This window comes from Sander lucioperca, chromosome 4, assembly GCF_008315115.2.
Source record: "Sander lucioperca isolate FBNREF2018 chromosome 4, SLUC_FBN_1.2, whole genome shotgun sequence".
In the NCBI taxonomy this organism is placed as follows: Eukaryota; Metazoa; Chordata; class Actinopteri; order Perciformes; family Percidae; genus Sander; species Sander lucioperca.
This window is the reverse complement of record NC_050176.1, coordinates 44398406-44425540: the sequence shown is the minus strand read 5'-3', so window position 1 is coordinate 44425540 and position 27135 is coordinate 44398406. Positions and strand designations below refer to the sequence as shown.

The 27135-nt window shown below is 38.8% G+C and overlaps 2 protein-coding genes across 8 annotated transcripts; one reads left to right on the top strand and one right to left on the bottom strand.

Annotated features, from left to right (window-relative positions):
* Positions 1–173: 173 nt before the first annotated feature.
* si:dkey-245p14.4 (uncharacterized protein LOC563576 homolog) lies at positions 174–2300 on the bottom strand. Its single transcript, XM_031285937.2, has 3 exons — positions 1792–2300; positions 1354–1532; positions 174–771 (listed from the first exon to the last, which is right to left on the bottom strand). The coding sequence occupies exons 1-3, from the start codon at positions 1910–1912 to the stop codon at positions 502–504; spliced, it is 570 nt and encodes a 189-aa protein (XP_031141797.2). The 5' UTR covers positions 1913–2300; the 3' UTR covers positions 174–501.
* Positions 2301–7046: 4746 nt separating this feature from the next.
* clockb (clock circadian regulator b) lies at positions 7047–26935 on the top strand. Of its 7 annotated transcripts, none has more exons than XM_031285815.2 (24): positions 7047–7171; positions 9035–9121; positions 9596–9729; positions 10542–10630; positions 11333–11392; positions 11767–11915; positions 12258–12349; positions 12655–12744; positions 12905–13025; positions 13442–13555; positions 14396–14514; positions 14627–14709; positions 15381–15487; positions 15599–15746; positions 16198–16273; positions 17052–17196; positions 17400–17503; positions 17715–17897; positions 18217–18375; positions 19670–19876; positions 20669–20904; positions 22200–22329; positions 22976–23107; positions 23691–26935. In XM_031285815.2, exons 4-24 carry the CDS (start codon positions 10614–10616, stop codon positions 23910–23912), a joined length of 2694 nt encoding a protein of 897 aa, XP_031141675.2. In that variant the 5' UTR covers positions 7047–7171; positions 9035–9121; positions 9596–9729; positions 10542–10613; the 3' UTR covers positions 23913–26935. The 7 variants fall into 7 exon arrangements, with proteins under 7 accessions (XP_031141675.2, XP_031141679.2, XP_031141678.2 ...); XM_031285819.2 differs by having other exon boundaries at positions 9596–9748; positions 20717–20904; positions 22979–23107; XM_031285818.2 differs by having other exon boundaries at positions 9596–9748; positions 20717–20904.
* The last annotated feature ends 200 nt before the right edge of the window (positions 26936–27135 follow it).

Sequence of the window (27135 nt, the reverse complement as noted above, 5' to 3'; positions counted from 1 at the left end):
GTTAAATAAGCCCAAGCTTAGGACCTCCTATTTAATGAAGAATTCTTAGGTGTAGTTGCTTGAACACATAGTGAATTACTAAATTGATGCCACATTTAATGATTCTACTTTTAAGAAGGCTGAGACATAGAAAGGCAAGACGTGTGTATGTGTGTTGTTTTATTTTTTCTCCATTTGAAATTCACATTTTTACAATAGCACACAGGATAGAATACTTTCAGGAATAAGCCATTAAAATATCACAAAAGTAGATTATACAGTTAACAAATACCAAGCTGCTTAAAACTTGCATTTGCCATGAAGATACATTCAGCAGAGTATTAATGCAAAAGACATTTCATGGTGAATAAGCCCTATTAGTGTAACAGAAGCCACACGCCTACACTATTTTCACACCTCATCACACAAGTTAACAGTAAACCTGCTACAGTTTTCCAACACACACACACACACACACACACACACACACACACACACACACACAATCATTGTGTCATTCCATTATGCATCCAGAGGCACAGGACACATGGACAGACATACCAAGTTGAATGCATAGAAGCATATCTGTGAAAGAACAACACAGTCTCCTCTATTAGAGTAAAAGGAAGTGGGCTTGATGTAGGCCCAGTCAAAGTTCCGCAGGTTCAGTGACATCTGACAGTGCTTGTCGCTGAGAGCAACCAGGGCACGCACAAATGTGTATTTGGCTGAGCAGCTGATGGCCGTCACTGTACGCACATTGTCAAAGTGCAGCAGGAAACAGGGGTCATCCTGGAGCCGCACAGACACAGAATGAGATAGCATTACTTATATAAAAAACAATTAAAAAAAACCTTTTGTGTAACCCTTTTTACGTCAAATTAGAACTGCCACAATGATTCAATAGTAATGTAAAATAACACAATGGTCACCCAATTCATATTATTTTTTAAATCTGACAAGAAACCATTGAAGATATGCCAGATGTGTGAAGCAAATGCTGGAAGATGAAAGCATAAATATGAAATAATCATTGATAAAAACATGAATTACTGTAATACCTTCAGCACACTAGATGTAGAAGTATCTGTTTCACCCTTTTAATGGCTTCCTGAGGCATCTCAATGATTAATTCTTAACTAAGAAAACTCTATTGTTTGACTGATGAAATGTGGTTGTAAGCTGCAGGTATATAGGTAACATTGTTTAAAAGCTTTCATAATTATAAGAGTAAAAGTGTGATTACGATTAGTTATTAGAAAACATTATATTTTAATACTCATATTGTATGTGCCAATTATGCTTTCTATAGAAAACTATAGGAAATAATGCAATAATAAGTAATGAAATTGAAAACAAAATTTGGTTATTTACCACATCAGGGTCCCGTCCGTCAACAAGAGTCAGGTCTTGCAGGGACCAGACCTCCGTCCTCCTGTAACACTCCTGTATGCTGGAGCGTTTGGTGTGGGACTTCTTGGATCCAGCCTTTAGGGACGTCTGAGATATCTGACATCGGACTATAGATAACTGCACCACTTTGCTTTTTGAAACTACAGAAAAAGGGAATAATTACGTTTTTCTTTTCAAATAAATAGGCACACTGTAGCACCAGACATTTCATCTGCAGTAAAAGTAAAACCTTGACTCTTTTTAGGCCTCATAGACATTTCATACACATACACACATTTCCCTACAGATTCTATACAACAAGATAATATGCTGTACTACCTAAAGGAAAATTCCAATGAGCATCTTGAAAGCCTAAAACTGCTTTCAAATGACTACTTGATCAACAAGAAAGCTGTTTACCTGAGACACAGATAAAATGTTTTCCGTGTGTCGGCTCTTCAATCTCAATAAACTCAATCAATCTCTGTTTATCAGGTCGGAATAAAACTCTCTGCATCTCCTCCCTCAGAAGAGACGACATCACTGGAGAAAGGAAGAAAAGTATAGAGATCAGATAGGAGCAGTAAGGCAAAAAGACAACGGGAGAGTGACAAGAGATGAACAAATCCAAGAGAGAAAAAGAGAGAGATCGCAACACTGAAACCTGGCAGTGGTCGGGATGTTTCCCCTGGTCAGATCGCGTTAAAAGTATGTGGTTTTGTGTGAAATGAGCTCTTACTCTACCACACACACTTCACTCTGAGGCGGTCAATTTTAATGATCTATGTTAATCTTTTATTGAAGTACTGCCTTCATACCAACTCACCCAGGAGGGCTTTAGTAGAAAGAGAGCAATTAAAAGCCAATCTCTTCATCATTTTACCCTTTTATTGCTTCAATTAAGATCCATTATGATGCTGATCCTGACTGCAAATATAGATTTCACTCTTGGATTTGCATTTACCTCAGTGAAGTGTGTCTCCCCCAAAGCATATAGACACATACAGTAGCCTACTTTACCCTGGTTGTATGTGGTTATATGTTCCCTCACAATACACATACAATAGACAGTCTATTGCTTTTCTTTCTGTGGTCTTTTTTTGTCTCCACTCACTCACATATAGATGTTGATATATAATGTGGCAAAGTGCCCAATGTTCGTCTGTGATTAAACGGTTGTTGTGTGGGAAAAGGATGTCCCACAGCACTCTGCATGGTTTCCATTACCCTGTAGTAATTCAATCTCAGAGAACAGGTACAAGCGGGGTGAAGCACTTAAATGGAGGAATTTTACAAGCAATAAAGGATGCTACACTTCAATTTGCTAGATGTACTGATAAACAGAACATAATAGTCCACTTTTTTTTGTTTTAGTTTTTTTTATAGTTCCAGTTCGTGACAGGCAGGTCAAAACAGCATGGGTGGACTTTTCCATAAACACACCACCCCAGAATGAACCTGACCAAAGCTCTGATTTGATTTGTTAGCAGGAAAGAGTGTGGTTCCATTGGATTTGTCACATTTTGTGAAAACAAAGATGGGTCGTTCAACGGCTAAGTGCTTTTTTGTTGTTGTTGTTGTTGTTGATGATGGCTTCTGTGGGCGTTCACTTGAAAGGCTTTTTGCCTTTGAGATGGAAAAATGAGTGGATGGGCAGGAAGTAGGGAGGATAGGAAATATACCATCCATGTGTTGAATCTCATGAATAACACATGAGGTTTATTGTACTTACTTATCATAAACTTCAACCCCAGTATGTCTTTTAATGTGCATTGAAAAGATTATTTGTACAATAACTGGAGAAACCCCAAGATGGGCACAAGTTGGTAGTTTTTGTAATATATGTTGGAATGCACAAGAATAAGTGCTGCAATGATTTTCCCATTCAGTGGAAACGCTACATCAATGTGTCTATTTGTATTTGAAAGACAATTAATAAGCTTGTCCTGAAGCATTCCCATTTTCCCTGACTTTGTTGAGACATACAGGTAAGTAGGTATTAAAACTAACAGGATATAAACGTATAGCAATTATAATGCTGTTATGGCTGTATGGGAGGAGTTTGGAAAGAGAGGAATGCATGATTAAAGATGATTAAGAGGAGGTGAAGGTTTAGGAGCAAAGTCAGAGGCAGCAAGGGTGAGGAGAAGATCTGTGTAACACTGGAAGGACAGATGAAGTGAATGAATTTGGGGGACAAAAGAAAGGAAGAAGAGGCTGCTAAATAAGGAAGGAAAGGCTAACAAGAAGTATTCTTTTTTTTTCAAGAAACAGGAAAGTAGGGAAGACATGAAGGATGCAGAGGAATAAGACAATTTAACAATGGAAAAAAGCAAAGAAAGAAAACAACAGATGATCTGCAGAAGAGAAAACATCGAAGGTGAATGTAACAGAAGACCAGGTTGTGGAGATAAATTAAGGAATGAATAATACAGATTATGCAGGAAGGGGTGGTGAGTGAAGGAAAGGTGAGAAAATAATAGATAGGAAAAGGGGGAGAATCCTTAAGAAGCAGATAATGACTTATCCAAACAAACCCGAAGAGAACTGAAAATGATGACAGAGAAAAGAGGAATAGCAAGGAGGCAAGCTGAGCTTTCTCTCTCTCACAGAGAGAAAGGATATTGGAGAGAAAAAAGGAATAAGATTAAGGAAAAAAATTCTAAGAAGGTGCATAGGTATAATGAGTCAATGCAGGAGGAAAGCATTAATGAGGTTGGTAGAGCTAATGAAAACATTTCTGCTAAATTTAAAAGTGTGAGAACACTGTTTTCATTAAACATAGATTTTACAGTTAGCAATTTTTGTGATGATGTAGTATTTAGAGTTTGTTATTTGTACAAAATAAAAAATATTGATTAGGTTTGCTTCGTGCAATTGTTGCAGACATTTTAACTTTTTAAACTGTTTTTCTTTCTGGTAATTCAGCTTTTTGTCTGTTCGTGATTGTTTTGCATTTGAAAAGCTGTCATTTGAGCATTTTAGTTTTTGGTCTTTGCCATAAGTTAAGCTATTTTTGATGGTATCATATCATGACTTTCCTCTGTGACTGTCACCCCTTAGAGGACACATGTGAAGACAGTCATGTTTTATGCAGTCAGCTCCGGGAGTTATCAGGGAGGTGACCTGTGCAATCAATCAATCAATCAATCAATCAATCAACATTTATTTATATAGCACTTTACAGCAACCAGCAGAAACAAGAATAAAACAACATAGCATACATCAAAAGGATTGAAACATAGAAAACAGTAAAATCAGAAAAGGTTACATAGAAACATGAAGAGGAGAGTGAAATTGTCACACCATTACTACATATTAAAAGCCATTCTAAACAAATAGGTTTTGAGTTTTGACCTAAAAAGAGCTACATCTGTAATAGTGCGAATATCAGGGGGTAATTTGTTCCAGAGTCTCGGGGCAGCAACTGCAAAAGCCTGATCACCCCACCGTTTATACCTTGACTTTGGTACTTCTAAAACCAGCTGATTTAAAGACCGCAATGACCGGTTGTGCTCACGCAGCATTAAAGTCTCAGACAAATACTCCGGGGCCAGACCATTTAAGGCCTTGAAAACAAACAATAAAATCTGTGCAGCAGTAGTTATATGTTAAAACATAGTTTAGCAATGACTCATGGTTAAACCCATGATCAAATTCCAACAGCTGTTCTTTTAAGTACATTACACAAAATGAGTCACGCAGGCAATCAGGCTTATAAAAAAATAACGCACTATCATCATGTCTTAATATGCCCGAAACATCTAGCTTTCCAAGTCTTGGAGCAAAGATGGTTGGGAAAAGCCCAGAACAACATATTTAACTTTTAATGCAGATGCACCCAGTGGTCAGTGAGGTGGCAGAGGATGATGAAGAAAAGTTGAGATTACATCTTGTTGAATACAATGTGTGTTTACAAGGATGTCAACAAACACAGGGACTGCAAAACTTGATTTACACATGCACACACTTTGCTGGACAAAATAATTTACTTTTCAAATGGTTGTCTTCTTTTGTCAGAGCTGATAATGACCTCATAGCAATTTAAGTGCTGCACTGATACAGGAGGATGACACAGCCGAAACCCCTCTAAGGACTGTTATAGGAAACATGGCAATCTAAACAGACAATTTTTTGTCAATAAGCTATTGTTTTAGTTTTGATATCAGGATTAGAGAAGACACAGCTTATTATCTATGGTCAGTATCTTTTTTTTTATCTTTAATGTTTTTAAAATAGGTATGAATTGCTTGTAAATAAAGGTTAAACTGTGGGTTTTGACATTACATATTAACAGTGGTTAATAAGATAAGATAGACTTTATTGATCTTACACTGGGGAAATTCATTAATACTTTTTTGTATTGCCACACAGATGTATTAATTGGAGTGCTGTCCAAAGTACCTTTATATGTTATTATCCACATTAAGGATCCAGCACACAGTCTTCAGTCTTCTAAGTTTCAATGTGAGCTGAGCGCGTTAAGTCTTATTTTATATTAACAGTGGTGTGATCCTGACTGGAGAGCTTTAATTCAGCAACTGTTAGACAGTATCTTATTTATTTTCTCTTTATATATATATATATATAGTGAGACAGTATCTTATTTATTACAGTATCTTATTTACAGTATCTTATTTATTTTCTCTTTATATATATATAAGAAAATAAATAAGATATATATATATATATATTTATGATATATATATATATCATAAATATATCTATATAAGTCATAGATATATATATATCTATGACTTGATAGGTCTTGATAACATATATTCTCTTGTCCATAAAGACAATGAACAATACAATAGGGTATACATTGCCATTAGGCTACTGCAACCATTGCAGCCCTTCCATGACCAGACTCCTCTGTCATCTCTTTTTTTCTAATATTACCTTGTTTATGAATGTTGTATTTACCCAATAAGGGATTGTAAACTCTGTTTTAAGCATTACTTTTGTGTATAATTTTATGTTATGCCAAAAAAGTAGACCTATGTCAATTGAAATTACATTGGCGTTTGGAGATAATGTAAAATGAACATCTAATCCCACATTATGCTTCATAAAAAAAAAGGTTTCTAAGGTCAAAATACACAATGATATGAATTTAGGGGAACCTCGACACAGAATACAGCGTCACGGTCTGTAGAGCTTCTGATTGGATGTTGATAAAAGGGGAAACCCCTTGCTATCCGCCAGGGCCATTCCTACCCTGCGCTGCACCCTCCTCCTGGCGACCGTCTAATGTCACATTCACAGTACATTCACTCTTGTTTTCCTGAAAATGATATGGTGGTGTATAATGCATATTAATATAATTGTGAAAATATTTAAACAGGGTGGCATTTTCTTTATGGCAAGACTAATTAAAAGGATATACTTCGGTAGGCTATACGTTATTCTTCATTCTCGCTTTAAGTGCATTTATTTGCAAGTCAGTACGCAAAATTGCTACCTCTGACTTTTACTTTCTATCATATCAATAACTAGATGGCACTGACAGTGGACTGGTCTGGCTGGAAAAGCCACAAAAACACGCGGAGTCATTTCCCCTCTGAAGATCACCAGAGACGGTTAAGGATCTTTGAGAACACTCAGCGATCCCCAGTTTTGCTACTACTGTACTTGCAAAATAGTGCGCCCTACTGTCTCTATTGCGCATGACTGTACGACGTAATATGAAGTAGGCCTCCTGTTTTTCTCCCCAACCCGGAGCCCTCCTGGCCCCCACCGACTCGATGCAACGTTCAAGTAAGCAAAACACGGAGGCTGCCTACGATAATTCGGAAAGGTAAGGATTTTTTTAATGCATATCTAAAGCCAGCGGTGGTCGCCGATTGTAAAATAGCACGGGCGTTGTGGTCGGTAAACGATGTTTTTTAGCGTGCGGAAGCGGTCGGACTGCAGAGGAGGCTTCAGGACTGTTCCCGCACGCTCGAGGGAGAGCAAGGCCCAGTGACCCACATTCAGAGCAGCCAGTGTCTATGTGTACGAGTGGACGAGCGTGCGCGCGTATCCGTGTCAATGTGTGTGCCCAGGGACCGTGAGTGTGTGCGTGTGTGTGTGTACATACATCTGCCGCGAAAATGTTTCCACCATCGCTGGTTTTAGACATTTCTCCGCGGCCGACATTTATGTTTTTGACGGCTTTTACGAAGATCTTTCCCCGCGCGGATGTTAAGGCTCAGTTTCCTCGCGGTGTTTGAAGACCATCGGTGACATTTTAGAGATTATTTTGTCTTCAATGTCAGTTGTTGCGTGACAGCTTGAGGCTTGATATTCATCCTGTTTATTTCACGAACGTGAAAGGCTTTACCTGTTATAAGTGTCTCATTCAGTATTTGTAAATAAGTGTAGCGGGAGGAAACGGGGGCAGTAGAGCATTTAATCTCTGAGTTAAAAGGGCAGTTTTCGGTAGCAAGCTTAGTTAGCCTGCCAGCTAGCTATATGGGTTGCGCTCTTTCGGTTGTATAACTAACACCTGTGGCACCAAAAGGTATATTAAAAATGGTTACCGTGTAACGTTATATCTGATAGCTATGGCTGTTTTGGTTGACTGCATTACATCTACCATATTGCTAATATCAGTGTTTATGACAATGGTGTACAGTAGGCAGAATCATCCAATGAAGAAGCTCAGTCAATGAGGCTTCACTTACTGGATGGCCAGTAAGTGAAGCCTCATTAGGCTGAGCTTCTTCTTCAGGAATACATGACGGTAACGTTAGGTCAGGCAATCTAGCAGGATAATAATAATGTTATCCATAGATTTTACTGTACCCACTCTGGCCTCCTACTGTCATATTTTACTGCAAAATCCTCTTGGGTCATTGGGACACAATGTGTTCAAGTGGTGGTATGTTGTCTGATTGGTGTTGGGTCTGCTTGACAAGTTTGGGAACTTCATTGTTAGACTATTCACCCAGACAAGACATCACAAAAACAATTAGTCGATTAATTGACATAATTTTTCAAGGAAAAATTGTCAGCATTTTACACAGCAGCTTCTCAATTGTGAGAATTTGCAGCTTTTCTTTATCTTATGTGATAGTAATATGAATACTTAAGTTTTAGACTGTTTGTAGGACATAACAAGCACTTTGAAAATGCCGCCTTGGCATTTTGCACTATTTTCTGACATTTTGTAGACCAAATGATTAATTGAGAAAGTAATCAGCCGGCAATAGATGATGAAAATAATGGAGCTGAAAAGGTTGATTGACAGAAAATTATCAACTATTTTGATCATTGATTAATTGCTTAAGTCATTTTTTTAAGCAGTCGATTGGTTCCAGCTTCGCAATTGTAAGGATATTAACTTCAATACATTTTCTGTGTTCTACAAACTGTAAACCGAATATCTTGACCTCATCTTGAGCTTCAGGAAATTGTGCCATTTTTCGCTATTTTGTGACATTTAATAGACCGAATGATTGATCGGTTAATCAAAAAAATAATTGGCAGATACACTGATAATGAAAACGATCAACACTGCCCTAATCTTATGGAAGTATGACTATCTTTTAGATTTTAGTTGTTAGGTGATTGCAGCACTAATAGACTATAATTAAACTACAAATTTGCATGCATAGTAAATAGTAAACACAGGTCCCCTGGTATGTTTGTGAATTAGTATGTTTTTTGTGTGTTGCAGGTGTGGCTTACTCATGAAGATTTGTCAGTGCCTGGTAGGATAGAATCTAAAACAGCTAGCTTTGCCTGCAAAGAGACATTCCAGAAAGTAAGTTGAAAAATACTTAATCACCACTTTTTCATAATTGGGTCACTGATTTTCATACGATTTTCTGAAGTACTAATAATGTAAGCATAATAATTGATTTATTCCAGGCTTCCCCTCGCTGCACTGATGTAAGTTATTTGCACTTTAAAGACTTTGTGCAGCAATAACTGGAATTTCAAGACCTTTCAACAGTCTTACTTCAGATAATTTGTTTTGTTAGATATTTTATAAAATTGGTAGATTGAATTTTTGAGTTTTCTTGAATTAATAATATGTTACAACCAAGATGTTTTCTTTCTTTATAGGACTATAGCTTTTATTTTATTTTTTTGTAATTTCTTAGCTGCAGTCTCAAAGAGTGAATGTTCCTTACTATCCCTATGGCACTAAAGATGAAAACGTACTTAAAGCTGCCCTCAAATTGACCTAATGACCCCTCATGACCCTAGTTTTCTGCTCTGATTTCTCCTGCAGGTTTGGTTGATCACCATGCCTTTCCTGTGGTCTGTTGCCCTCTCGTTATCCCAATGACCTCAACGGCAGTTTTGACCATAGAGTCAGCTTTATCCCCAAACCCTTTCTACGACTCCTAAGAAAAGACTGACCACGTGCGTAAGCTGCATTGGGGTGAGAAGTGCACACACACACACACACACACACACACGCACACACACACACACACACACACACACACACACACACACACACACACACACACACACACACACACACACACACACGAGTTTGGTCATGCATCTTTTTTTAACTGAGTAAATATAAGTACAATGTAATGAGACATGTTCCCTAACACATGTTGCAACATAGATCACAAATATGGTATTTTTCTGACATCTGTGCTATGATTCAGGAATCTGTCAAGTTGACTCTAAAATATCAGTCTGTTGTATATTAAAGTATAAAAGGATAGTAAGCCAGTTATCTGAACCCCATGGGTATGCTATTAATTGTGATTAGTGTTGGAGAATGACATACTGGGTGAAAAAAACATTAAATGTGCCTGTCTATTTACAAACACATATATAGATACTTGTTTTTGTATTGCATGTATCAAGCAAGGACTTCTATCAAGTTTACATCATTCTTTACTGTAACACATGGCCTGTTCTCATTTGAGACCTGACCAGTTCACCTGTTTGTCAAGATGAGTGTGATTTTGTGTGTGCTTTCGTTTTACCACATTTGTATCTACACTTTAGTCTGATTTCAATATTTCGTGCTAAGAAGCAAATCAGAATGTATTCTTAATTCAAAATTGATTCATGATTTAATAGATAGAACAATAATGCAGTACGCTGTGTGCCAAAATGTTCACTCATGTTTTTAGTCCGCTTAATTGCAATATATGCAAATCATAACTGGCACTTAAGCTAATACAATACTTGTTTTTCGGTCTCTCCAGGTGGTCTTCCAAATGCCTACCTCACGCCTAAAGAGCAAATCACTGCAGCCACAGCCCTGATCAGCAGCCACCATGACATCAAGTGTAGGGTATGCTTCAACACACACACACACACACACACACACACACACACACACACACACACACACACACACACACACACACACACACACACGTCAACCTATCATAAATGACATTCATACACACTATACATGCGTTAAGTACATGCATTATAAGTACAAACTTTGTTTACATATATAGCTTTGCAAAAACTTCAAGCCTACAATGATGTTGTAATTGTAATTTAAAATAATAATATTGATAACAATAATGACAATTATTAGAATTGTTGTTATTATTATGAAATGGCGTGCCACAATAAAAATCTTAAGAAAAAAGTGATTTCTTGCCTTTTTGGCATGAAAATAGCATCCAAACATTTTCAAGATCTTTAATAACAACTCCAGTTAACACCGTCAGTACAAAATGAAAGTATTGGTATTGACCCATATTAATTGAAGTGTAGGCAAGAACACGCTCTGTTTCACAAATGCACTCGTAACCTTCTTGGCAAGCACAACACATTCCACAACCTTCTCAGTTGCTTTGTTTTGTGTGACCTGAAAATAAACCTGCTCCTGGCATGTAGGAATCCTCTCATTAGCGAGCATCCGTCATTCGCTATTATTAACAGTACATATTTGCTTTCAAGCAGCCAACAAACGTGCACACACAGGAAAACACAAAGTGAGACAGGAAAAAAGTGCAAATATTTTTCTCTCCTTCTGTAGGGATGATTGTAGCATCTTTGATGGGTTGATGGAAGAAGATGAAAAGGACAAAGCAAAACGGTAAGCTAGATATAAAGATGAACACGCTAGAGTGATGCTACTTGTAGTATGTGTTAAATATTAATACACTAATCCTTTTCATAAAACAATACATGGTATTTAAAGGATTGTATCTTGACCAGACCAACACTTAAAGATTGTAATGAGTACTTGTTTAGCTCCTGTAGAGAATATACTGTGTCGAAACTGACTTTATGGTACACAGCAGCCATACTGTCTTAACTTAAAAGATTATGGGGTCACAAGACTAAAAGGTTACACCTGCTTATTTCATATTTATTTATTATTTCATATTCAGGGTTGTTGTGTGTTTTTTTTAAACTATGGTTACATGACATTTAGAATCTAATTTATAACTGTGGTTTTGATTGTAGCGTGTCCCGTAACAAGTCTGAGAAGAAACGGAGAGACCAGTTCAATGTCCTCATCAAGGAACTCGGCACAATGTTGCCGGGCAACACAAGGAAGATGGACAAGTCCACCATCCTGCAGAAAAGCATTGACTTCCTGTGTAAACACAAAGGTCAGGGCACCTCACAGGGTGGACACTTCTTGTTCTATATTTAGTTTTTCTTGTGCACACTATTGTCTGCTACTATTGTTTTAATCCTAGCTCTTATCATTGCCGTGCATGATAATTAACTCAGCTGCCATTTCACTGGTGCACTGTGTTATCTCTTGGTCTGTTTACGGTAACTGCCTAATTGTCACTCTGAGCTTTGTACTATCAATATATTTTTGTACTATGTTGTTCTGCATTATTGCGTGCTTTCTTTTTGTGTTGTCTCTTGTATGTCCGGTCGCCTCATCGTGATTTCCTTACTTGACTTTTTCCTTGTTACAAATTCCATGTTTCCTCCACCAGAAATCGCAGCCCAGTCGGAGTCGAGTGAGATCAGGCAGGACTGGAAGCCTCCATTTCTTAGCAATGAGGAGTTCACCCAGCTCATGCTGGAGGTCAGAAATCTCAATTCTTTTTTTACTGTAATTCTGTTGTTTAGGTGTTAAAGCCACTGTTATTTTTACTCTTGTGGCAGGTTTTTCATGACCAGGGTCATTAATTCTATTCTCTAGATTAATTCTAATTTACCTCAACAAATCCAATTGGATTATCATTTTATTTATAAAGGTATCATTTCTACAGAGTTGACTCATTATTTTTGCTGATACTTAACAAAAGACAAATTGATGACAGTCTGTTACTTCTACTGCTGTAGACCGACATTTATGGGTGTTCTCTTTATCTTGTTTTGTATCAACAGGCTCTGGATGGGTTCTTTATAGCAATAATGACTGATGGGAACATCCTCTACGTCTCTGAGAATGTCACCTCACTATTAGAACATCTACCGGTGAGTAACATTGGTTCGTTCTTATGCCTGGTATGTATTAGTCATCCACTGTATTGTAGAACAAGCTTTAACCAGATTATGTGTGTGCGCACTGAAAACAGGTTTTAGCCATTCTTCTGATGTGTGTGTGTGTGTGTGTGTGTGTGTGTGTGTTTCTCAGACGGACTTGGTGGACCAGAACATGTTAAACTTCCTGCCAATTGGGGAACACTCTGATGTGTACAAGGCTCTGTCCACTCACCCCACCGACCACGAGAACATTAGCTCTGATTACCTGAAGAGTCAGTAACACAACAAGTCTTATTACACACTGCTTTTTGTTTCATTATCCAATAATACAGTACTGTCTTCTGTGTTCGGTGATTAAATAGGAATATCATTCAGTTTAACATTTACTTACGTACTTCACGATGCACAGCTTGCGGCTGTTATCTGATTTTTAAAGTCATATAAATGTGTTTTTGGGCCCTCACATCCAAAGACAATTAGACAGAAAGAAAATAATCCCATTGACTCTAATAAAACATATTGAATATATCTCTGAAAATATTAAATAAAAGACAATTTAAAGTTTTTATAACTCTGTAGCTAATTTTGTTAGTTTATGAAACATTTTAAACACATTAACAGTGTAATTACTGGATGTTACAACAATTGTATTTTTGACTTAACCTGACTTTGTATTTTTTGTCTCCAGCTAAGAACCACCTGGAGTTCTGCTGCCATTTGCTGCGAGGCGCCATTGACCCCAAAGAACCACCCGTCTACGAATATGTAAAGTTCATTGGCAACTTCAAGTCACTCAACAATGGTATGTCACTTAGTTCAGTAGGGGTGTAAGAAAAAATCGACTAATGCTGTATCGATTTTCAAAAACACAATATCCATTTTTTATTTTCTATTTTATTTTTAATTTTAAAATTTTTTAGTTTAAGTGCAAAAATATTCATGTAAGACAGTGGTTCACGTTAATGTTGTGTTTAAACCTCCTACCACTAGATGGCTATGCTGAGACGCACCACTAGTGTCCTTGCCTAATAGTGCCTAGCAGTGCCTGACTTTTTGCTAGAAGCTAACAATGTAGCTATGGCTGAACTTTGGCCTACTTGAGCATATAAAAATTTGCTCACTAAGAACCTGTGAACCACAATCCCAAACTGGCAGTTTGATTTTCTGTGTACTGAATTGTTTACCTAAAGTAAACTTCTTTGACTTTTATGCACATCATGTCTTTTTTTAAATATTAGTTTTTCTAAAATGATACATGGAAAAAATCCCAATATATTGAATCGTGACCCATGTATCGTGATACGTATCGTATCGCCAGATTCTTGCCAATACACAGCCCTATACATCACCATATATCTGTCATGCATAAAATAATAATGTCATTTAATAAAAGTGTTTTTCAGTTACACTGAGCGCTGTATTGTGCCACTTTATAAAGCTATATTTTTTTTCTTTCTACCAAGAAATGTTTTGTGCTGCGTCAGATGTACTTAAATTTAAAAATATTTCAAGGGGGGGTACGTTATTGAAAAACGTTTAAAAACCACTGACTTAGATAGCATTCAACACAGCAATATGTGTATTCCTTGACTGACGGAGTAAATAACCTTTTCAATGGCAATCTCTGCTCTGTGTTGTGCAGTTCCCAACGTGACGAGAAATGGTCTAGCAGGGGTGTTACAGCGGTCACTACAACCTGCGTTCGATGACCAGGTGTGCTTTGTAGCCACTGTTCGGCTGGCCAAACCTCAGTTCATCAAGGTAGCCTCAGACACATACACACACTCACACATAAAAATAAAATCCCACTGAGGCATTTATTAATAAATGTATCAAATATGCCTTCTCTCTTCTGTTGTTTTTATATTCATAGGAAATGTGTACAGTGGAGGAGCCCAATGAAGAATTCACCTCGAGGCACAGTCTAGAATGGAAGTTCCTCTTCTTAGACCATAGGTAAACACACAAACACAAACATTTAATTTACATTATGGGTGCTCCTTAAGTTGCCAGTATATGCTGTCAGAAAAGCTTGTCGGGTGGTCGCATTTTTTGGCGTAGGATTGGTGGAAAACGAAAACGACAGTCTGACATTCCCACCCGCCTCACACTGTGATTAGCCAGCTGTGTGGAAGTGAGAAAGGAGCCAGGGTTTGACCTTTCTCTTTTTTCATTCTTCACAAAACATTTTTTGTCACTTTTCATGTGAACAACCAAGTGCAACACTATAAGTGACTTTCAGGAGAGACTGTCTAAAAAATGTGCGCCGTTATCCCCATATTTAAACAATATCACGTCTCCCCCCTCTCTATGACAGCCAGCTTTTCACTCCACCCTCCGGTGTGGCTGTTCAGAACAAATTACACTTTTATTTTCGAATGTGATTGGACAACATGTCGTACAAACTAGTTCTCTTAAACCATAACCCGACCATTGCATTTACAAAATACTAGTTTCTTTGAGATATGTACCGCATCAAGTTTCTCCTCTTTGAATACCCTTTACTGAAAGCTTAATAGCCAGTTTGTCTAGGTCACTTAGACCTTTGAGCTCTCGGACTTCGTAAAGCCAACCTTTTGTTTTTTTGTGTCAGCATGATTTCTAAGAATACCATTTCTCCTTTTTAGAGCTCCACCAATTATAGGCTACCTGCCTTTCGAGGTTCTGGGAACATCAGGGTACGACTATTACCATGTGGACGACCTGGAGACACTAGCCAAGTGTCACGAACACTGTAAGGGCTCATATTTATACACTATCAGTTGAGATCTGTTTTAAAAGGCTTTCTTTGCTTGTTGATTCTAACAACTCTGCTCTTGTCTGCCTCTGTCTCTCTCCTGTTCAGTAATGCAGTACGGTAAAGGAAAGTCTTGCTACTATCGTTTCCTGACTAAAGGTCAACAGTGGATCTGGCTTCAGACGCACTACTACATCACCTATCATCAGTGGAACTCTCGACCTGAGTTTATTGTCTGTACCCACACAGTAGTCAGGTACTGCAGCTTCCCTGTACCTTTTCAGTGATGTTACAATTATCAATGCTATTTTTTTGTCCTATCATTAAACATTTCCAAACCATTGTTAAGAATCTGTGATAATAAATGGCTCCTGGGCGCCCGGGTGTCTCAGTTGGTGGAGCGCACACCCATGTGTGGAGGTTTACTCCTCGACGCAGCAGCCGCAGGTTCATCTCTGACCTGCGACCCTTTGCTGCATGTCGTTCTCTCTCTCTCCCCTTTCATGTCTTCAGCTGTCCTGTCAGAGTAGAGGCCTAAAATGCCCAAAAATAATCTTTCAAAATAAACGGCTCCTCATATGCACCTTTATGATCTATTTTTGGTGACACAGAATTTCACAAACTTTTCTTCACATCTCTTATGCACACAACTTTCCTGCTTCTTCACGGGGTTGTCTCTAAAACCTTCTGTATTGTCTTAAATGCAGCTATGCGGAGGTGAGGGCAGAACACCGCAGAGAGCTTGGCATTGAGGAGTCTAACCCAGAAGTTACTGCGAATAAGGTGAGAAATCTGTTTTCATCAATGCATGAGCTGAATAATTAAAGGTATCACAATATATCAAGTATGGAGGAGAAATTGTAAAAAACAAACCAACATATTATGGTTGAATTTGCCTAAGTGACAAAATGAGTGTAACAACTTTGATTAATTCATCGGCTGAAATTCTCTAGTGACAATGTATTAAACACAAAAAATATATATTCTGCTTTATTAAATCATATTGTCAAATATGTCGAAAAGGCTCACAAAATAAAGCCCCAAAACTTGTTTCTAATGTAAACTGTCTCATACAACAGGAAGCCAAAAGCCCATTTTTTTCCACATGTGTTAACCATTAACTTTTGTCAGTGAGTTGCTACTGCCAGTTAGTATTTCTCACACAATCTACAAATCTCTTGACAAATTGAGTGTTGTTTTCTGATATTATCTCAATCCCTTTGGTCAGTGATTACATCAAGATGACAGCAACAGATTTATCATAAATTAAACTTTGGATGGAATTCACAAACAGATAGCACACCAGAATAATGGCTGTTAATCTCACATTGATTCAGATATATTTGTTAATAAATTACACTTTTGGGTTGTCTTTCTAATAGCCGGTAATTAGTACCTATTGGTAGGATAGCAGGCTAAAGCATATGCAGTGTATTTTATCCTGAATGATCCTTTGCCACTTACCCATCAGCCCTGTCATTTTCACCTGTTTGCAGTCTGACTTTTTTTTTTTTTTGAAAGGATTGGCTGTCAAGTGTATTTTTCCTCTGCTTATTTTTAGAGTCAGGACTCTGGCTCAGAGTCACAGCTGAATACGTCCAGCCTCAAGGAGGCTCTGGAGCGATTTGACCGCAGCCGAACGCCCTCGACCTCCTCACGGAGTTCTCGCAAGTCCTCATCACATGTCTCTGACAACACCTGCACTTGTAAGGACACACACACAGTTGCATGTACATACGGTACATAATATTAATCCATTATAACCTGATGTAATACTCTTGCGACGAGTCAGTGACACATCACTTCTGGAGTTTAATGGGATGGGAAGCCCTGCAGTAAGATGATACGATATCATCAGCACAGTCCGAATATGACTCCAACTCATCAATGATTCTCTCTCTCTTTGCAGCAACAGCCTCCAAGCTACACATGGACATGGCCACACCTCCTCGGCAGTCACTGGGCTCCACCATGGAGATAACATCACAGCGTCGCTCATCCATCAGCAGTCAGGTGAGACTCGATTGGTCAACACCAAGCAACTAGGGCTTCTTGTTTTGACAGATACTGATTTTTGGGGCCACAAGTAATGCAAATAGAGATGGAATTTTATTCACTCAATGCTGTTTTATAATGCAGTTTGGTTATGGAAATGTAATCGAAATGTAAACAAATTCTTACACATCAGTTGTCATAATTCTCTTGATTATCTGTATATTTGCAGTCTATGAGCTCTCAGACCACAGGCCAGAGTGTAACTCCAAGTATGATCACTCAGCAACAACAACAACAACAACAACAACAACAACAGCAACAACAACAACAACAGCAGCAACAACAACAGCAACAACAACAACAGCAACAACAACAACAACAACAACAACTACAGCTACAGACAAACGTACAGGTGAGAATGGTGCAACTATACTTGGGTCATTTCATCACATCACAATGTGCTGTGAAGTAGAGCTGAAACGGTTTGGTCGGTTTTATTTCTCAGTCGATCGACAGTAGAATAATTTTTAAACAGATTAAGTCAGACCAAAAAAAAAAGAAAGACATTTGAAGATGTCACAGTGGGTTCTGCAGCACCACTGTTGACTTTGTGATGTTCATTTGCCAGCGTTTCGTTTTGAGCATTAGGACATCTGTTTCTGTTTCTGCTAACTGCACATACACATGAACACTTGAAGTAAGTGACCGGTTCTTTTTCTCTCCACCCGCAGCCGGTGATGGAATTCTCAGCGCAGGTGAATGCCATGCAGCATCTAAAGGAGCAGCTAGAACAGAGGACAAGACTGATCCAAGCCAACATCCAGCGGCAGCAGGACGAGCTGAGACACATCCAAGACCAGCTGCAGAAAGTCCAGGGACAGGGCATACAGGTAAGATGTAGACTCATACACATGATAGCTTTTAGGGCCCTATTTTAACGATCTAAGCGCATGGCGCAGGTGCGTTTAGGGCGTGTCCAAATCCACTTTTGCTAGTTTGACGGCGGAAACAAGGGTCCGTGCACCAGGCGCATTGTTCAAAAGGCTTGTACTTAGTGTCTTCATTAATTCATAGGTGTGTTTTGGGCGTAACATGCAGTAAACCAATCCGAGTGTCATCTCCCATTCCCTTTAAAAGCCAGGCGCGTTTGTACCTTGGCGCATTGCTATAATGATGGCGGATTTGCACCGTAATATTTTTATTTGTAATCTTTTGCATGTTTGTGTAACAAGCATAGTGTCCGCACGCTGTGCATAAGCCTAGGCTATTTTTTGCTGTTAAAATAGCAATGAAATGCTGTGTTATTGACTTTAGAACAGGTTTTTGTTGGTCAATGGCGCGATCACTTCCCGCTGCCTCAAGATAGCAATACGCCAAGCATTCACCTGAACACACCTCCCTGTAAGACCAGCACGCCCATGGGTGCAAAGATGGGTGCAGGTGCATTTGCTATTTAAACAACGTGGGCGCTGGATGGGAAATTGACAACTGCGTCGGTCTTAAACTAGCAAAGACACTTGCATCGGGCTTTGCGCTGCTACGGGTTACAGAGAGGGCCCTTAGAATTTTAAAATGTAGCCTTTTCATACAAATGGGCGTTATTGTAGGTCCAGTTTGCTCATTGTGTATTTATTAAATTTAGTCTATAGTTTATTGTCTTGTATTGTTAATGTGACAACAGTTTTTATTTTTGCTATATGATATTCAAACAACAAACCAGAGAGCTACTTCAGTTTACTGAAAGGGTTTATTTTACTTACAGAATAATTCCATACTTAAAAGTATTTTCAGTAGCATTTAGGTTTCTCTCCATGATGTTTTCCATTTTGCTTATTTGAAGAAGAAAAAACTAGCATGCAACCTCTCTTCTTTTTACAATAATCAGTAGGTGTATTGTGTTTTGTCTTTTCCTGTTGTCGTGTACCTGGCTGAACCTGACCTAGATCAGAACGAGAATCATGCATTATGTATTAATTTGGTTCTATTCAGAGGAAACAGCTATTTCACTAGCTGAGTGTGTACCCTATAAAGATACTTTACTCTCATTAAATCATTCTGTTCTGTTATAACAATATTGCTATTGTGTGCTTATTGGTGAATACATGTGCAAATATAACTGCATGTAGTGTAAACCTAGACACACAGACCACTGAGGCCTGACATTTAGCGTTTCCATTCCGACAGATGTTGCTGCAGCAGGCGGGTGGAGCGATGAACGTGCAGCTCCCCCAAGTGGGGTCGGTCCCACAAGCAACTACTTTGAACAGTCAGGTCCAGCAAACAACAATTAACCCCATCCATTCAGGAACTCAGCAGCTCACCATCCAGCAGCAGGCACCCCCCCCCCAGCAGAACCTACAGCAGCAGCAGCAGACCAACGCCCTCACACAGGTGGGACACACACACACACACACACACACACACACAAAACCTTTGTTCTTTTAATTTCGGATAAGCTGGCAGTATCTGTAACTTCAGGTCCAACAATAATTATGTACTCTATATTCGCGGTCCTGTGAGAACGCTAAGCTCGTGTGAACTTTTGACATTATTGGTCATTTACGTGGAGAAATTCACCAACTACACAAACACAGCACTGTTGTAATGTTTACATCTCATTCAGAAGACTGGAAGAGCCACAGGGCATGCTGTTAGTGGTAATCATGTGAGAGGCTTCACAGAAAATTCAGTGACGGTGTGATACTGTAAAACACACAAACCATCATCTTTACCTCCAGAGACACCCCCCACACTCGACTATTGAGTAACGCTGGTCTCAGTTATCTTGTCATGTACTAATAAAGTCCATTTAAAACAGCCAAGGCAACAAAAGCAACACATTTCACTTCATGTTTGTATCAAAAGTAAGCATACTGTAACCCAACAGTGTCTATGTGGGGCTTTTTCCAAGTCTTGAAGTAGCTTTATTACAACCTCCCAGTCCACTAACCTTTTTATGTAGACACTGAATGAAAATGTGCATATTGTGCTTTAAGTTTTAAATTCTTTAATTTTTTTTTCTGTTTTTCTGTGTATGTATTTACATCTTCATGATCTGTTGAATTTATTTTTGGCATGTTCAAATTTGACATACCTAAAATAATGAAATTAAATGGAAACACTTGAGAAAAAAGGAGACAAATGAAAAGAAAGACCCTGAGTCCGTTTGCTCTGTTTTTAAAGGAGTTCATATCATGTCCCTCCCTCATTCCCCACATTACCACTCTCCAGCCCCAGCGTCAACCCCAGCAACCTCCCCAGGCTCAGACCCAGGGCTCTGTATCTGCTCCACTATACAACACCATGATGATTTCCCAGCCAGGACAGCCCAACGTGCTGCAGATCAGCACCAGCCTGCCGCAGACCAACACACAGCAAGGCACCGCAGTGGCCACCTTCACACAGGACCGACAGATCCGGTAGGTAGACAACAACCAAACCTGATACCTATACTACCCTCATTCCCACTAAACCCCAAGTCCCTCTGGGTATATACGGATTTGTATAAGTAACTGTATATTGTTTTATTTTATTTTATTCTATTATAATTTAAATATTTGTTTATATATATATATATATATATATATATATATATATATATAAAAATATAAAAATGTGCTTGCTCTTGGGGGAATTACTGGAATTACTAGAATTGTTGGGACTTTATAAATTATAGAGTGTGGTCTAGACCTACTCTGTCTGTAAAGTGTCTCGAGATAACTCTTATTATGATTTGATACTATAAATTGAATTGAATTGAATTGAATAAATGTTCTATGTATGTGTAGCTCGACGGGGCAACAACTTATATTTCATTGTACAACCCTGGGTTGTAAAATAGCAAATAAATGAACCTTGTAAAGTACTGCTACTTAAGCTGCGTTTCGACACAAGGTTCTGGGGTCCTATAAGTCCCCAGAACTATTCAGCCCATTGTTTTCTGCGTTTCCTCCGCGGTACAAAGACCCATGAAGATTAGGCAACCTAGTCCACTGACATATAAAGTAACATGACAGGATGAGGGCTGCTGGTGGTCGCGGGGGTAAACCCACTCTGCAGCCTGCAGTTCAGTGTGCCTGCCCGTTTTATCTTAAAAAAAATAGATTTTGTCTCACTGTGCTTTAGATCGTAACCAGAAAGAAACCATCAGAAAATAAGGTTTTATTTCTCTCATTCAAAGCACCGCCGTGCTCTCGTTTGCCCAAGACCCCCTCTGCAGCCTGCAGTTCAGTGTGGCTGCTGGCTCACCGTCTTTATTTAAATGAGTCGAAAAGCCAACAGCAAAGTCGAAATTTACTTTTAATGTTATCAGACAAAGAGAAATGTTCTCCCTTCGTCCTAAAATGGTCATAAATCGATATGAGAGTACTTCCTTGTTTTATGAAGTGGTCGGCTAGGTGAAGCAGCTTTGTGTGTTTTACCAATCGGCGACGGTCATCCCTGCAAACCCCACCCTGAAGGTTGCTGTACTTTCAAAAAAGTACTACGATCAGCTTTTGGGCGGGTAAAAAGGCCCCGGAAAATGTCCCCAGAACTAAATTTAGACTCTGGTCCCTGCGGTCAAATCCCTTCGAGTTCCTCAGAAGGTTCCTTCGTCCGAAACCAAGCTGCTTGAAGATTTGAGTAGTAGACATCTAGTAGTAATTCATGGTTACTGTAATTTATTTTTTTCTTTCTGTTGTCTTTTCCCCTTTCTCCATTTCATTCTCTCCAGGTTCCCAGCAGGGCAGCAGCTGGTGACTAAGCTTGTGACAGCTCCAATGGCATGTGGAGCAGTCATGGTGCCTACCTCCATGTTCATGGGACAGGTGGTCACTGCATACAACCCCTTTGGTGGGCAACAGGTATGGACAAAGCCCTATGCAGCAACTAATGAAACTGTATCTAAGACCAAAAGAAAAGCAATACTCTAATAGAGTCCATCCAAGCAACCATGTATGAGGCACATAACCACCCAGCTGTTCAGTGCTGGCAGTGTGGTTATAGTGTGAAAGTGTTGAATAAAATAGAATAAAAACCATGGCATTGGTGGATGAAGATTGTCTTGTTTGCTTAGCAAATCTCCCCTATTTAAATGAATTAATGAAAAAACATTTAGTATTTGATGCTGATATTTTGCAATGAAAAGAAGGTAATGGAAATTGAGTAGTTGTTGTTTGAAGTCGTTTAACATTTGTCATGTCCTTGGAGCCTAAAGATGACAAGTAGATTTTTTTGTCAATAAAAAAGGTGTTACATTGTTGTTACATTAACTTATATAGACTCCATTCATTTTAGTGTTTCTCTCCAGTCTAAAAAATAGAATCCATTGAGAGAGACCATTAGGAGTTGTAGAGGTGATGCTAATAAAACCTAATGTGAGGGATCTCTCTTAAAGCAGTAAATGGCCTATATAATAACAATAATATTCCAAACAAAACTTACTTTCTTCAAAGATTAACTTATATGACTACATCCCTTTGTTCTGTGTCAACTCCTGTGTCTTTTCAGCAGGGAGGGCAAACCCAGACCCTGACATTGCAACCAGCCCAACCACCCCAAGGTCAGCCCGACCAAAACCAGACCGCCGTAGTGTCTCAGGGTGGCCAGCAGGGGCAGCAGCAACAACAGCCATTCATACAGGTATCAATAGAGGGCAGCAAATAGCATTTATTTAAATAGACATCTTGACAAAATATTAAAGCTTTAGTGCGTAACTTTTTTATTTATTAATGAACGTCCATTACATTCAAGCCATTGCCAAATTAGTTGATACAAAGCTAATCAAGACTATCAGCTCCACACAACTCTCTCTGTATTTCTCAGTGTGTTCAGAACATGGTGTCGTCCGACGACTTTCGTGCGCAGAAACTCGAGTGAAGATAACTACCTCTTCTGAAGAGTCCATCGTGTTTTTTTAATCCTCCGTGTCCTCCTTGGCTACAAGTAACTGCGTGGAGGAGGGGTGGGGTCGTGTGCGTGATTATGGAAGGCTTGTATCATGTGGATGCACATAGAATTCCTCATGGGGATGACAGAAACTACACATTATAGCTTTATCCTGCAGTGAGTCATGAGTGAAATAATATAACTACTGTTTACAGAATCTAATAATTTTAAGTATTGACTTTACTTGCAGAGTGTGTGAGAAGAGAACGAGGCTTTTTTATTGACTAGTTAAAGAACTGCTTCATTTTCTAATGTTGTTGCATTTATTTTCTGTCAGGGCACTCGTCTTCTCCATAGTAACCAGTCTACCCAGCTGATTCTACAGGCAGCTTTCCCACTCCAACAGCAGGGCACCTTCACGCAGGCAACACACCAACAGCAACCGCAGCAACAATCTCACCACCAGAGGCACCAGCAGCAGCTGAAACCACAGCCCCAGAAACAGCCGAAAGCGCCGTCATCGCACAGGACTGACAGTGTCAGCAGCCAACCACAGTAAAGTCTGGAGGAAAACGTGTTAAGCTAGAAAACCTGGGGAATTGAAACTCTAAGGGATGCTGCATACATTTGTTTTGGGCTTGTGGCTGTCACAAACTTCCTTTCCCCCAAAATCGTTGCCCTCCCTTCTTCCGTCTGAAAGAAATGAATCATAGGAAAGAGGAAAGCCTGTGAGTCCTCAAGGAACTCAGAAAGGGTTGTCACCATGGCAACAGGATGGATTAAAATCCCCCTTCTCTCACCAGAGGTGGAATTGTGAGGGATCTGACATTGTACAGATTTACTGTATGATAAAAAAAAAAAAGAAAAACTTGTAAATATCCAATATAGTCTAACAGGAAACAGAAGTGTTGTATTTTATATGATTGCATGGAAAGAATAACTGTGTAAGCTTTTATTAGTCGCTTTTGAAAAATGAATTTTTACTTTGTTCAAGTGTTTTGTGGTCAAAGATGGAGTAATGGCGTGCTATCTCAGTCTTCTCTCCCCCTTCTCTAAAAGAAAAAACAGTCCATAATAAGGCTTTACAGTTCTGTCAGTTTGGTTTGGGGCTTAGGTTTTCTTGTGGAATTTGTGTTTTTAAACACTGAAAATAGCTCTTTTTAACTTTGTAAGTACAACTTATGTTTGGCAAGAAACTAGATCACAGTTTAACTGAAATCTTTGTGGAATGATCACTGTACGTGTAACGGGTTTAGTGATTCCAAGTGCCAATAACACAGTCAGTTATGTTTGTTTTATTTTGAGCAGACTATTCAAAGGCATATATATATATATATATATATTTTCCAACAAGATATTACCCCTAATAGTTAATGCGTGTGTATATAGTAGGGATTATTTTTTAACAGTCAGAGAGCCCTATAAGTAACAAACAGTATATCCTCAACCTCCTGAAACTTTAGCACTTGATGTGGTTGTGTACAGTAAATCACTGTCAAGACCTAGTTGTTTGTAATCTGTGGTGTGATTCTGTGGGCTAGTGTGTGTTTTTGGGAATACAATATTTGTGTGCATGAGTGCGCATGAGAGTGTCTGTAATTGGTGTGTGTGTGTGTGTTTGTGTGTATGGGTGCTTGTTGCCCCTTGTGTCTTACAATAATTGACTTAGTAAGGGTTTGAAGTTGCTGGATGGTACTTGTATTCTCAGGAATGTGGAAAGTTTTTTGCTTCTGCCTCAGTCTGGAACCAGACCAGGAAGGATTAGACAGTGATGCTGCAAAGACCAGAGGAAGAAATGTTAGTGTGGTTGGTGACTAAATCAAATTTGACCCAGATTTCTTAGAGCCTTCCTTGTTATTTCCTTATCAAAATAGGATGAAGGGAGAAGTCTCCAAAGAAAAAGTAAAAATATGCTGTTATTTTAGTAAAGGGGGGAGGACAAGATGTGATGGAGTAGAAATATAGAAAACTAATTTTCAGCTATTTACCCAGATTGGAATAGATTGACTTCATTGTACCAGCGAACCTGTATTTCTACTCACTGTCTCATGGTCTTCTGTATCGTCAGTGTTTCATCCTTCTATCTCTTCCTAGGCCTCAGAAAGCCTCATGCAGTTCAGTTCACTCGTCTCTCAGTTCTCAAATAGCAGTTTAAACAAGGGCTGGGCCCAAGTCCATTTCAAATACATAGATGGAAATGGGCTCAACCCCTCTACTACAGTTGTAAGCCATATCAAACAGAAAAGCCTTTGGTTGGAGGAAGCGTAATGGTTGGCAAAGGAGTGTTTAGAATGTGTTGTATTGTCTCAGAGTGTAGTTAAGACTGTGTGTGCATGCGTGCGTGTGTGCGTTTGTGTGAATAAAGTGTCTCCTCTTCTTGATCCTACTTGTATCACTCGGGGGGTCAGTATTGGTTTTCCCCTGGCGATAGCCAATCAGTTCTTGCGTTGCAGTATAAAGAAAAAATTGTAATATTCAAGAAACTTCCTCTCCGGTTGGGCTCAGTAATCTGTAAGCCTGTGTGTGGGACAGCTCAACTTGAATACATGTTTGTGTGAGATAGTTTGTATGCATGTTAACTGTCACTGTAACCCGTTATATAGAAACAGATGTGCGACTGGAAAAGAATGGATGTTAGGCAATGCAAAGCATTGGTAACCTGGCAGGTTATAAAGAAGATGGGCAGTGTTATTGTTTTACAATGACAAACTGCTCAACTAACACTCATCACCAACTACACAGACCAGTCTCAAATGGTAACCCTCTGAGATATGTTTTTCATTAAGTTGATAAATGTGGACACATCATCTTGTGTTTCCACAAATAAGGAATAGCAGAGAGGATTTACAGAGACTTACTATTTGGTCTTCCACCCATCACGTAACAAATGTAGATCCTCTAATAGACTAGTGTGTGTATAAGGCATTACTCTAAAGGGTAATGTTGAAATGTTTATAGTTTGTGTCACTGATACCCAGCCCAAAGAATGTAAAGGTGTTTTAAAGAGACTAATGGATGTTGTAACTGTTGATTATGGAGAACCTTTGACAGGCTTTGTGATGAAGGAAAACTACAAAGATCTACATATAGAATCAGAAATGCAATCTTATTTACAAGCTTTGCATTATAAAAGAACCTGAATGTTTCACCATTACAAAATGCATGTTTCTGTTTTTTTGGCAACAATCATTTTCTGGTTAGAAAAAGAGTTTAAAGGTGCTGAAAGTTGAGTTGAAGGATATTTGAAATGGGACATCATAGACAAGACAGTGGGCCCCCTCTCCACACAGATCACCTTTCCATTACACAATCTGGTTCTAAAGAGTTCTAGTTCTAGTATAATACTGTACACAAACACAAAGTGAAGAACACCAGTATTCAGTGTAAAACGGTGCTATGCTTCCCTGTACTGTATGTATGTATATTCCTTCTTCTGCTCTTGAACTGTGCTCCTTTTATCTACCCCAAAGTCAAATGTAATAATAATCAATATTTTGAAGCAAAAATGTTTGCTATTATTATAACCCCTTTTCCCCTCTTGGTCAATTTGAAAATAAAAACAGTTGCGAATATTATACGTGACACATGTCTACAGCAATTTTGTTGTGTGTTGATCTGTTTTTAGCCACACTAGTAGTGTAGCTCCAGGGATGGCAATGTCAGTCCACCACTGAAATATAAAAAAAATGTTGGATGGATTGCGATTAAATTTTGTAGATATTCATGGTTCCCAGAGCATAAATCCCAATGACTTAAGTGATCTCCTGACTTTTCCTCTAGCA